The 12,172-nt window shown below is 42.4% G+C and overlaps 1 protein-coding gene across 1 annotated transcript in view; it reads right to left on the bottom strand.

Moving 5' to 3' along the window:
* Positions 1-12,172, bottom strand: part of RGS5 (regulator of G protein signaling 5) — a 47,360-nt gene that overhangs the window by 17,684 nt on the left and 17,504 nt on the right. The window contains exon 2 of the mRNA XM_041721775.1: positions 3,967-4,077. Within this exon, the coding sequence (XP_041577709.1) occupies positions 3,967-4,077 (111 nt within the window). The remainder of the gene's footprint in view (positions 1-3,966; positions 4,078-12,172) is intronic.

Raw genomic sequence — 12,172 nt, forward strand, 5'->3', positions numbered from 1 at the left:
TACTCTTACCTATTTACTTGTTGAATGTCTTCCGTGGCAACAATGCACCCACTGCCTAAAGGTAGAGTTTGTCAATCGTGGAGAATTTTTCCCATTGCACCTGTCCGATGGCGCACCCCCTGCAGCACTAATTTGCCACAAGCATGCGCCCAATGCAAACGTTAATGATGGTTCAGTGTGCCCATAGTTAGTCTGCATCCCCACAACCCCATAAATAACTTGAAACTTAGAATTCGAAAGTGTTATCCCCACGAACCATTACGACAACTGGTGGCAACACTGTCACTTCCTAGCTGTAACCATGGGGAAGTATTTTAACCTCTCTAAACACCAGTGGTTTCCTTTCCTTGTTTTTTGTTTTGTTGTGTTTTTAATCTACACGTTCCCTGGCACATGTTTAAACCCTTCTGGTAATGTTCTCACATGCTTTTCTTCTTGACAAGGAAAATGAAATCTCAGTTATTTATTGGCTCTTGTGTGCCTGCTCTGACCCCCCTTCTCTCCCCGCAGGGCAATATGGTCATGATTCATCTCCAGTCCATTCATGGACATTTGTTAAGCCCTTGCTCCATGGCCAACATTGACCTGGGCGCCCAGGAGGGGATGCAGATGAAAACATATGCCACTTTTTGTGGTCTGTCTGTGGGCCAAATATGGTACATACAGCTGTAATCCTGGCAGTGAGGCTCACTCAGCAGTTTACCTGGGGAGAGTATGGAGAGGGGAACCCTTGGTAACTGTTCTCGTCGGTGCACAGCTAGGTCCTGCTTCTATGTGGATGTCATTTTAGGCTTATAAAAGTGGCAAAACACCACAAAATGTAGCTAAAGATTAGTAGCATAGGCAGGGGGAAAAGGAACATATGCAATATAAAATAAACTATAGGAATATCTAGATCAGCTCCAGAGCATTTCACAATTGATTATATGACAAGCCATGATGACAGTTATTGTAAACTAAATTTATGCGGTGTACTAATATGCTTATGATTCCTTATGAGGACCCAGCGCACGGCCTGGGGGGGGGGGGAATGGTCACATATGCAGAGGCTGGGCGAAAGTGAGAGTCCTTAAAGAGAGAGGAGAAGATCGGGTTAGAAGTGAAGGGAGTTTTCAGGAGGCCAAGCGTTGAGCAGAGTCAAACGCTGGCAAAGGGTCAAAGGCGAGGCTTTAGAGAGGGTTCCTGTGAGTAGTCAGGTTTAGTCTGGATAAAGAAGAGTGAAGAGAAGATACGAGAAGCAGTGGCTTTTGTGAAAGAAGTTTCGAAACCAAGCAAGCATTGCGAAGAGTCACTCAGAATAGAGTCGAGAGGACGTTGAGCAAGGGGAGCACATCTCTGAGCTGACTCTTGTCATTTGCTTCTGGACCTCCTTCTAGAACACACCCTTCCACTTTGGACTGAGATAGAGATAGTGTAACACCTGTTGGCTGAACAGCCAGTTGTGCAGTAGGTAGTTAAAAATCGGCCAGGGTTGATCATGATTCTTTCAAAATGAGTTATGTAAACTTGATCTGGCCTTTATAAGCCTGTACTTCACGCTGGCAATTGGGAGCACATTTTTTATTTCTGTCGACCCCGTGTCTCCTAGATTGCCATCCCCACAACCCCAAGTAAATGCTTTGGTTGTTTCATAGTCTTGTCTTGATTGACACGTTCCATTTCTAGAATTACCTGATGAAAGCAAGAGGAAGGGAGAAGAGTAGGAGTGAGGGGCTGAGAGAGATTTTTTCAGAGTGGAACATGGGCCCATAGGGAGAAGAGCAATTAAGAATACTAAAATGGTAACAGACACTGCCTGTGGCTGGTAGAGATCTAGGCTACTCTTTTCAATTTTTTTTTTACTTCTTTTTTTCTAATAAGAAAAATAAAAACACTTAAAAATAGAAAATGCTTTTTTTGAGAGGGAGAGGGGAGGCTGGAAGGGCAGAGGGAGAGGGAGGGAGAGACTCTTAAGCAGGCTCCACACCCAGCACAGAGCCTGACATGGAGCCTGACACGGGGCTCGATCTCACGACCTGAGCCAAAAATAAGAGTTGGACACTTAACCAACTGAGCCACCCAGGCGCCCCAGAAAATACTGTCTTTTAAAAAAAGGGATAGCTTTTTTTAAAAGCTGAGGGGGTTAAAAATACCTTCAGTCTGGAGAAGGTTTATTTTCTTTTCTGAGAGAAGAACATGGGTACAAAAATACAAAGAAATCTTATGTGGGGAGAAGAGAAATTGATGGAGCTCATGCAGAACATAGTCTTTTCCTGTTAGTTAAAAGGCATGGAAAATTTGCCAAACCTGAGGAGGTGGAACTGGTTTAAGGGCTCAGAAGATGGTGGGAAAGGCTTGTCATGGTCACTGTGAGAAATGCAGCAGAGACACACAAATAGTCTCTAGGGATAGGAAGGATTTTTTTTTTTTCCAAAACAATTCAAACTTCTGGAAGAAGAAAGGAGATAGAAGACAGGAGAAGAAAATCATCCAATAAATACCAACCCCAGGTTTCCTTCCAAAACTACTCTCCGAGTCCCTATGAAGCTACATAGCTCCAGTGTCTGTGCGGAACATTAAAGCAGAGAATCAGAAAATGCATTTCTATATATTTTTTAAAGTGAATTCCTACAGATCCATAACCACCGCACTGTTTTCTTCAAAATAGTTTTTTTGATCTCTTGCTGCTGTGAAATGTGGTTCTTATTCTCCACTGGTGCCTAGCACCTGCCACTCCACACTGAATTAGCTTCCCCTTTCTAAATGCAAAAACTCAATTACGCCTCACTTCCGGTTTGAGATCCCTTTGAAGTAATAAGAGGAAAATGGAAACATCCACTTAGGTTAATGGAAAAAGATTTAAAAAGAAGAACTCGTCTTTTTATCTCCCAGCCACTCCAGCTCTATTAAGTTGAAGGTCATTCGGATGAAGAAAAGATGGGCCCGTTTATACATATGTCAGATTTGAAAAGAAATGGAGGTTAAAAGGGTTCCTGTGTTTCTGCGATCTCCTGGATGCTTTAGGATAGCAGAGTGAAGGAATTCGAATACATCTGGTTTTTCTCCTGCTCACTTTCCTTTCTTGATTTTTCATGCCCATGAGAATGGTTGAAGGGACAGATGGAGGGTGTGTGTCTAGGCAAGGATTGGCTTCATGGCTGGTGGAACAATGGGAAACAGTGCGCGTGCTTGGAATAGTGTTACCAAGTCAGCAGAGTCCATGCAAATGGTGAGCCACACTCCCTGCCACACTAGCTTCAATCTACAGAATTATTATTTCGCTGTATGCCTTCATCAGTGGAAGTGTGTAGGGGGAGGTGGGTGGAAAGGGAGAGAGAACTGAGGAAGTCCAGCCAGGAATACTAATTTATGGATTGGGGTTAAAATGATTAATATACATTTTAAATAGAATAGACTGGACAAGAAATCATTCCTCAGTCAAGGAACCATCTTCTGTTCCTCTATCAGACGCTGAAGGAATCCTATTTTGGTGAAGAAGCTATTAGGCTTAAATTATCTGCCTTGGTCTTAGCATCTTCCTGAGGGAAATGTTTCCATTTCTAACTTCCTGCTGAGGAAGCAGCTTTGGCTCATTCCTTAGCAGGGGAGCATCCAGTGATCTTAAGTAATTGGGTCAGAAGCAGTTACCTGACTCCAAAGGTGAATAGGTATTTTTTTTGTCCTACTTCTGGGTGGTAAATAATTGATGAGGAGGCTGGTGCCATTTTGTAAGGGACCGTCTGTCTCTCCAACAAGGTCCCCAGCAGGGCCTTATTGTTATTTTTTAAGTAACCTGATTGTAGCCAATATTAAGCTCCAGGCATAGGAGAGTAAAAAATGCTTATTTATAAACCAACTCTCTGAGGGATCTTATGATCTTCAATGAGTAATAGTGTAGAGGGCTCTACAGATGAGGGATGGTGTTATCCACTTGAGAAATAGCCATTCTCTGGAGGGAAAGGAGTGGAATCCATGCTCATGACTCACTTCTGGGTCTTGGCTGGTTTCTCTGGCTTCTCATTGTATGGAATGACAAGGTCAACAGCTGAATCTGGCTTCTGAAGGAGAATTCCCAACTTGATCTTGATCTCCTTGGCCCTGAAAGAGAAGATGTAAGGGGAACACCAACACAACATGAGCATATGGATCTGAGACACAGATTTCTTCCTGTGTCATAGAAACAAAAAACAAACAAAATCCCATTTTCACTGTTGTGGCAGAAAGACTACTAATGTAGAAATCAGGACACACACACACACACACCAAAAAAAAAAAAAAGGAAAGAAAGAAATCGGGACACATGAGTTCTAATAATTAACATTTATCAAGCTATTATTATGTCCCTGGTTAATATGCATTATCTCATTCTTTTTTTTAAGATTTTGTTTATTAATTTGACAGAGAGAGAGCACCAGCAGGGTGAGAGCAGCTGGCAGAGGGAGAGGGAGAAGCAGGCTGCCCACTGAGCAGGAGCCCAATGTGGGGCTCAATCCCAGAACCCTGGGATCATGACCTGAACTGAAGGCAGATGCTTAACTGACTGAGCCACTCAGGCACCCCTGCCTCACCACATTCTTAATTAATGTTTTGCATGGATTCTTTCATTTTATGTATGACAGAGACTATAGTATTATTCTCATTTTGCAGATGCAGACACTGAAAGTCAGAGTGTTTAAATGACTTACTTAAGATAACTCAGCCAGTCTGTGGTGGAGATGGGACCAGAGCCCACACCGTCTGACTCTAGGATTCACAGGTGAGCTACCCACTGCATTGCCTACCTGTCTTCTGAGGGCTCTGGTCCCAGATCTGCCATTAATTAGACATGGAATATTTGAAAAAAAATTAATCATTTTTTTATCACTAGACCTCAGTCCCCTCATCCATAAAGTGACAGAGTTAATCTAGATGTTTTCTTCAGCTCTCTCCAGCTATAAAATTAAATTATTCTTCCTGAAGATGTATTCCCTTTAAAGCATTTTTTATTTAGAGGGATCTGATTTTTTTCCCCAACCACTTGCCCATTGCTCCATAATGGCTATTGGTATCTCACACGCAGTAAGCCTTCAGGAGATGAGTATGAATTGCCAATGGACCGACTAGAGCCACATTACATCACTGCTTTCCACCCTCAACATTTTAGTGAGCAGATGTAGTCAGAATTCTGTGCATTCCTCTACCAAAGGATGCAACTATTTTCATGGTTTGTTTCAAGACTAACCTTATCCATTATTTCATGGTGAGTCTGAACCCAAAAGAACACCAAGCAAACCATAAGCATTAATTCATGAGCCAAGCTGTTGTAGATTGAGAGACCCACAAAGCTCTTTCACTATTGCCTCAGCACTTTACACATGCTCTTAAGATAGGATTTATTGTACTGCATCATGGTGGTTGATTCATGTCTGTTTTTCAAGCCCTGTGAAGACGGGCATCGAGTTCTGAATACCTTTAACTCCAGTGATGGCACAATGCATGGTGATGTAGTCAATACTCAAAAACATTCACCAGAGGGCAACCTGGGTGGCTCAGTGGTTTAGCTCCTGGCTTCAGCCCAGGGCATGATCCTGGAGACCCGGGATTGAGTCCCACGTTGGGCTCCCTGTGTGGAGCCTGCTTCTCCCTCTGCCTGTGTCTCTGCCTCTCTGTGTGTGTGTCTCTCATGAATAAACAAATAAAAATCTTAAAAACAAAACAAAACATTCACCAGAGTCAACTAGAAATATCTAGAATGTGTTCCTCACGAATCTGCTAACATTTATCTCTCAGCCACAGCTGATCCTAACCCAAATCTTCAAGAGTTATGATGGGATTCATCTTGTGGCCAGATAGGGTTTTGCTGCTCTAAGTAGATTTTCCCCATCCATTCACTGGAGACAGTGATGAGACAATTTAAGTAAACAAAACATGTGAGATAAACAATCATGAATATCAGAGAGGAAAAGTTAAGGACATGTATTGTATACCTTACAAAAAGATCTATAAATATTGAATCATATCATAGTTTCCTTTAGTGTCATAAATATAATTTTGAAACTATGATCTAGTCCCTTCTACAATGTCTTTTCCTTTCCATTTCTTTCTGCTTCCATTTGTTCCCTAGGACTCTCTTTCTGGCTGAAGCCAAGTTGGATCCCAACCCAGCAGATCAAGCTTACCCAAGCATGGCACTTTGGTTAAAACCGGGCAAGTTCCGCGGGGGAGCTTGTATAACACTTGAGAATAAGAATAAGTGTCATTTTGATTCCAAGCTCTGCAGGTTGCTTAAATTAACTAATGTTTTGGATTTTTTTTTTTTTTGCCTAGAAAACGGGACTGATAAAATAGTACATCCTCTTTTACGTGATGATTAAATATGCTAATGCATGTGAATCACTTGGCAGAGCAGTTGGCATATAATACTGCTTCTTCAAAGTTAGCTCTAACTGCATAATCATTTTTCCAACTAAGCCCAACCCGTGTTCCCTAGCTTTAAGTACCAAATTAAAGCATCTAAAAAGATTCCCACAAGTTACTAAGAATTACTACATCCCACTGCCTGCCATATTCTAGCTCTGGTCTGGAGACAAGAATCACCAATCTAATATTTATCTGGAATAGAAAGAAAATATTACGAGTGTAGAGAAAGGAGGTGGGGATGCATGCATGCTGGCGAGTGTGCCCTGGGACAGCCAGAAACACCCAATCCGTGTTTTTACTCCTTGATCACACTGTGTCAGCAGTACGCAGGAAATGTACGAACACCCATGGGGTAAGGTCCTGGCGGTCAAGGTGCTCACAGCCCATTGGGGCCTCAGGCTTTCAAGTGATCACAAGGAGGGGTTCAAGGAGAGGACATCCAGAGGGCAGCAGAGCTCTGCCCCACAAGGGCAAGCCAGGGGGGCTTCTCAGGGGAGGCAAAGTGGGAGCAGCGGTTTGCCAGGCAGACAAGAAAAGGACGGTCCTTCCAGGCAAGAAGAGGGGAATGTGCCTATTGCTTGAAGGGATGCTTCCTTGTTGCTGGAGCATAAAGTGTGTGACAGGGAGAGCAGAAACCATGTTGGGTGAAGCCGGCTCGCTCTGCCTACCCTTCCTGGGGGACAGAAGGATGACACAGGAGCCTCTGTACAACACTCAGCCTAGGGCAGTTTTGGAAGAAAACCCCAAAAAGGGTAAAATGCCTGGAAGGTGCCCTCAAAGACTGTCTCTCCCAAAACAGGTGGCGGCCGGTCTTGCCAACTCAATCTGTTTCGAGTTTTTCTTCTGTTAACTCTTTCAGGATGTATGTTCCCATAAAAACACTGTCTATAAATGGTGGTTAAATGTTTAAGGCATCCCACAGAAGCCTTCTAAAACCAGAATAAGGGATGCCTGGGTGGCTCAGGGGGTGAACGACTGTCTGCCTTTGGCTCAGGTCGTGATCCCAGGGTCCCGGGATCGAGTTCCACATTGGGCTTCCTATGGGGAGCCTGCTTCTCCCTCTGCCTGTGTCTCTGCCTCTCTCATGAATAAATAAATAAAATCCTTAAAAAAAAAATAAAGTGAATCCAGAATGAATCAAAACCCTAGTATGATTTCATCTGTATCACTGCTTAAATAAATTTTCTGTGGGATGATCTAGAAATCAATGGCCATTTAGAACATTGCTTATAGAAAATTATATTCCATTCTTCAGGGTAGCAAACCTACCAGTACATCACATTATTCTCTTCCTCATACTTGCCTTGGGGATGAAACAGGGAAAGGAGATGCAGGGCTCTGTTAAAACTTCTCTTGATGGCTTCCAACTCCTGACTTAGTACGTGTTCAAATATCTGACATTAAAGAGAATATATACAATGGGAAGTCCATTTGATTTAATTAGGAGTTTGCAGGAATACGGAGAATGAATAATATGATTGCATCTCCTCTTCTAAAACACTAAAAGTTGACAGGGTAAGGAGTTGACAGATGCTGGAGTTGAAACCACTTGAAATATTTTATTCTTTTGCAAGGATAAATAATGTTACTACATTTGTTTTTCTCCTCAGAAATTCCCGGAACAAGGGGGAGACATCCCCCCACTTGCCTTCTCCTCCCCGCCCCTCCCTATACACACATATGGGAACAAAATAAACCAAGTGGAAAATCAAACAAAACAAAAGCTCAAACCTATCATTTTATTTTCCCCCCTTAAAAAAATCAACTTGAATGAATCTGACATTAATTTAATGTCAACAACAACCTCGCCCAAAGAAGAAAACTTTCTGACACTTTGGTGATTTCAACTGGAGTCTTGGGCTCCGTTCGACCCGACACTAGGCATTTTTCCTGGGTACATAACATTAATGCTGGTGAACAAGAAACAATTTTTACTTCCTCCCATCTCATCCCCGTCTTGGTATCCTTTTGTTTTGCAAAGAAAACCTTGTTTTGAAATAAAATCGATGGAAATGCCTGGGTGAAATTTTAATTAAAGGCTCAGAGGAAGATAATTCTTTCTGTAGATGACTCACATTAGTGATTTCAAACTGGAAAGGGTTTGAGTAATTGCAGGGTTTGCGGTTTTAAATCTGTGCCTTCTGTGGGTACGCTGGCCAGGAAATCAAATTTCAAAAGGACCCTAGGCCACCTGGGCCCTTCCTTCTAACGGGTGAATTGAGTCAAAGATATTACCTTACTGCATACAAGTATGAAAAATAGTACAAGCAATCAATCAAAACAAATCCAGCTGAATTTTTAAAAACACAAGTAGAATATAGAATAGCCAACTATATGTAAAGTCCTGTGCTAGGGGCTTCAAGGGTAACAGAGACAGTTCCTTGCCTCAGAGACAATTGGAACAGCTGAATGTAGGACACATACATGCAAACTAAATGCTATATTTTTTTCTAGTCATTGACCACCGTGGGTGGGATATGCCAATTAAAGGATATAGACCCCAACGTCAAGGAGTTCCAGTGTGTGCTAATGTGATGACACAAAAGCAGTGCAAAGGGAAACATGGCTTCAACAGCTGCCCCTACAGACCCTTCTGTATTTTTCCTTTATGGTCCTTATCAATTTGCACATATATCTCTGTATTTTTATTTGGGTCCTGTCTCTCTCTCTCCCATTAGCATGGCAGGTCTCCAACAATATCTACTTGGTTCACGGTTCCAATCTCAGCACACAGCTCAGGGCCTGGCACTTAATAGGTGCTCAGAAAAGATTTGCTCTATAAATCGATGAATCAAAAAGTGAATGAATGAATTCAATTTCTAGCTGAGAGCAAAACTACATTTTGGGTTGAATGAAAAACAGGGGTGACTGTAATACTGGGGTGTGGCACAGAATAAGGCCTCCAGAACTAGGCTGTTTTTAATTTGGTTAACTGGGTGAGGGGATGTAAAACGTCACCAAATGACCACAAGGACTCTAAGGTAACTGGATTCAATTGCCATCTATTAAAGAGGTTGAAAGTTAAGTAAGGCTCAAACTGAGCGTGCTCATTTAGTTCCTCACTCCAGACCAGGTCTACTCTGAGGAGAAGGGGCAGGGAAGGCGATTACAACCTCTAGCAGCCTGATCAGAATCTATTGTGAGACCAAAATTTATCAGGACTTAAAAGAATTAGAAGTAGCCCAGAGGCACAGACCCATCCTGTGGTTGGAAGACTTGGGGTCATCACGAGCAGGTTTCATTCTAGACTCCAGACATCTTTTGGGAACAGTCAAGAGGAAAGACAAGATGGAGAACATTTGGGAAATATAGAACAGGGATTTTACATTTCCAAAAGAAGTGTCCCAACAGGTCAGGTATCAAGGACAATCCAGTTTAAAGTGAATTCAGCTTAAATCTGTGTGGCAGATGCCCCCTGCTGGTCGTGGGGAAGTGTGTATGTCAGTGAGGAATTACCTAGAGAGCAGACCTGTGTGTTCCAGGCGGCCACCTTCTGAAAAGACACCCCAGGAGTAAAAACGACATGCCCTTTCTTGGCTCCTGAAAGTGCAATAAATACCCAGAAAAGATAAACAACAATCTCTAAAACACTTGTTAGCAACCAGTCTCCACTGGTCGCTGGAGAGTACTGCACCCACCAGAGTCAGCTGCTCTGAGACGCAAAGGAAAAAATTAGCTCCTCTGAGTTCCTGCAGTCGAGGTGTGAATCCCTTAGACAGAACCCAAGCTGAGGCTGACAGAAAAAAGGGAGCCCAGAGGGTGTGTGTTCATGAGGCAGGACCCATCTGGAAAGATTCATTTGGTTGAAGACTGGAAAAGCTTCTTGTTGGCGGTTCTTTTAAAGCTCGAGATGAATGGAGTTTGTTACTCATCAATGGCTCATGAGAGGCAGGGGTTAGTAAAAGGCCTTGAAAACCCTTAGTAGAACATAAAGAAATAGAAGTGAATGATCAGGTCTGTTCAGAAACTGAAATTCTCAACCCTCCAGGGTTGTCGGAATGTGGTCTCTTAAAATCAAGATCAACTCTCACGTGTAGGGAGAAAGTAGTGCCAGGTCATTATGGTAGAGAGAGAATGCATCAAGTTTGGCATCTGCCATTTTCCTGAATTAACCTACTTCCATATGAACTATAGATAATCTGCTCCTTGTTTATGTTCAGTCTTCAACCTTGACCACCCCAGATTAACTTGTTATCCTCAGGTCCCTCGACCAGGGCACTTATTTAAATAAACTGACTTTATTTCATAGGATTATAGTAGAGATAGAAAAGACTGGCCTCAGTAGAGTTCTCCTTTTGCTCACTTGTTTATTCAACTAATTATTAAATGCTTGTCATGTGTCATACGCTATGATAGGTTTTGAAATCCGCACTGGAATGAAGAGAAAAGGTCCTCTCATGGAGTTTATATTTTAGTTGAATAAGACAAACACAAAACAAGGAATCAAAACAATGCAATGAAAAATGTTAGCGGGTTGTAATCACTACAGTATGACCTTACGTATGTAGGAGTTAGCTTCAGCTACATGGCCTAATAAGGAATTCACGTTGCACTGGTGATCAACAAGCATCTTATTTTATTTTTTTAAAGATTTTATTTATTTATTCATGAGAGACAGAGAGAGAGAGAGTGAGAGAGAGAGGCAGAGACACAGGCAGAGGGAGAAGCGGGCTCCACATAGAGAGCCCGATGTGGGACTCAATCCCGGGACTGTAGGATCACACCCTGGGCCGAAGGCAGGCGTTAAAACTACTGAGCCACCCAGGATCCCCTATCAATAAGCATTTTAGAAAGATCATGCTCCAGAGGGGATTGTTGTAGGGGTCTCAGCTGTCCTTATTGATTGGGACCAACATCAGATGTTTGGCAGTTAGCAGAATATGTTAGAAATGAACTTTTACAAATAGGTTTGTTCATTAGATAATGGTCTCTCTCCTGTCATGATAATGGCCTAAGTCATGTGGACTGGTGACTTGTTGTGGAAACCCCAACCTGTTTCATAGAAAGGTTATACAAAGGTAATTACCCCTTCACCCATATAGACGGCACCTGTAGCTTGATCCCTAAAATAGTCCAACATTTACGCCTTGATTCTGAGATCCCCGTTGCCTGATACCACCTACAAGGGTATCAGAATCCTATCTCAGAATATTATTGTCTGACTCAATTTTTCCTACAAGTTGTGGTCAGAACACAAAGGATGAGGATTTTACTGATTAGAGGATGAGTAGTATAAACATTTTGACCAGCTTATTGATACAAATTTGCCTAAATAAGTTGGCCCAATTGGGTTTCACTATATGTAAGGTGGTCTTGCTTTCTTAAACCAGTAGCAAAGTTGTGGAGAAAGAAGTAACCAGGGCAGCCTCGGTGGTGCAGCGGTTTAGCGCCGCCTGCAGCCCGGGGTTTGATCCTGGGGACCCTGGATCGAGTCCCACATCAGGCTCCCTGCATGGAGCCTGCTTCTCCCTCTGCCTGTGCCTCTGCCTCTCTCTCTCTCTCTCTCTGTGTGTCTCTATGAATAAATAAATAAATAAAATCATTAAAAAAAAAAGAAAGAAGTAACCATCATCTATGACTAAACATTAATAGCTACATTTTATCTACCAAAAAGAATCTGATAGTTGGATATGAATGAATTGACTTAGGTTTGTTTTCAACAGCCACTTCCTATCTGTGTGACTTTATACAAGTGATATAATATCTCTTGGTCTTGGTTCCATCATCTGTTAAAAAGGGATAGCATTAGTGCCTTCAGTAAAAACTTTCCGTGAGGAATTTGTGAGATAAAGTA

This window comes from Vulpes lagopus, chromosome 11, assembly GCF_018345385.1.
Source record: "Vulpes lagopus strain Blue_001 chromosome 11, ASM1834538v1, whole genome shotgun sequence".
NCBI lineage: Eukaryota > Metazoa > Chordata > Mammalia > Carnivora > Canidae > Vulpes > Vulpes lagopus.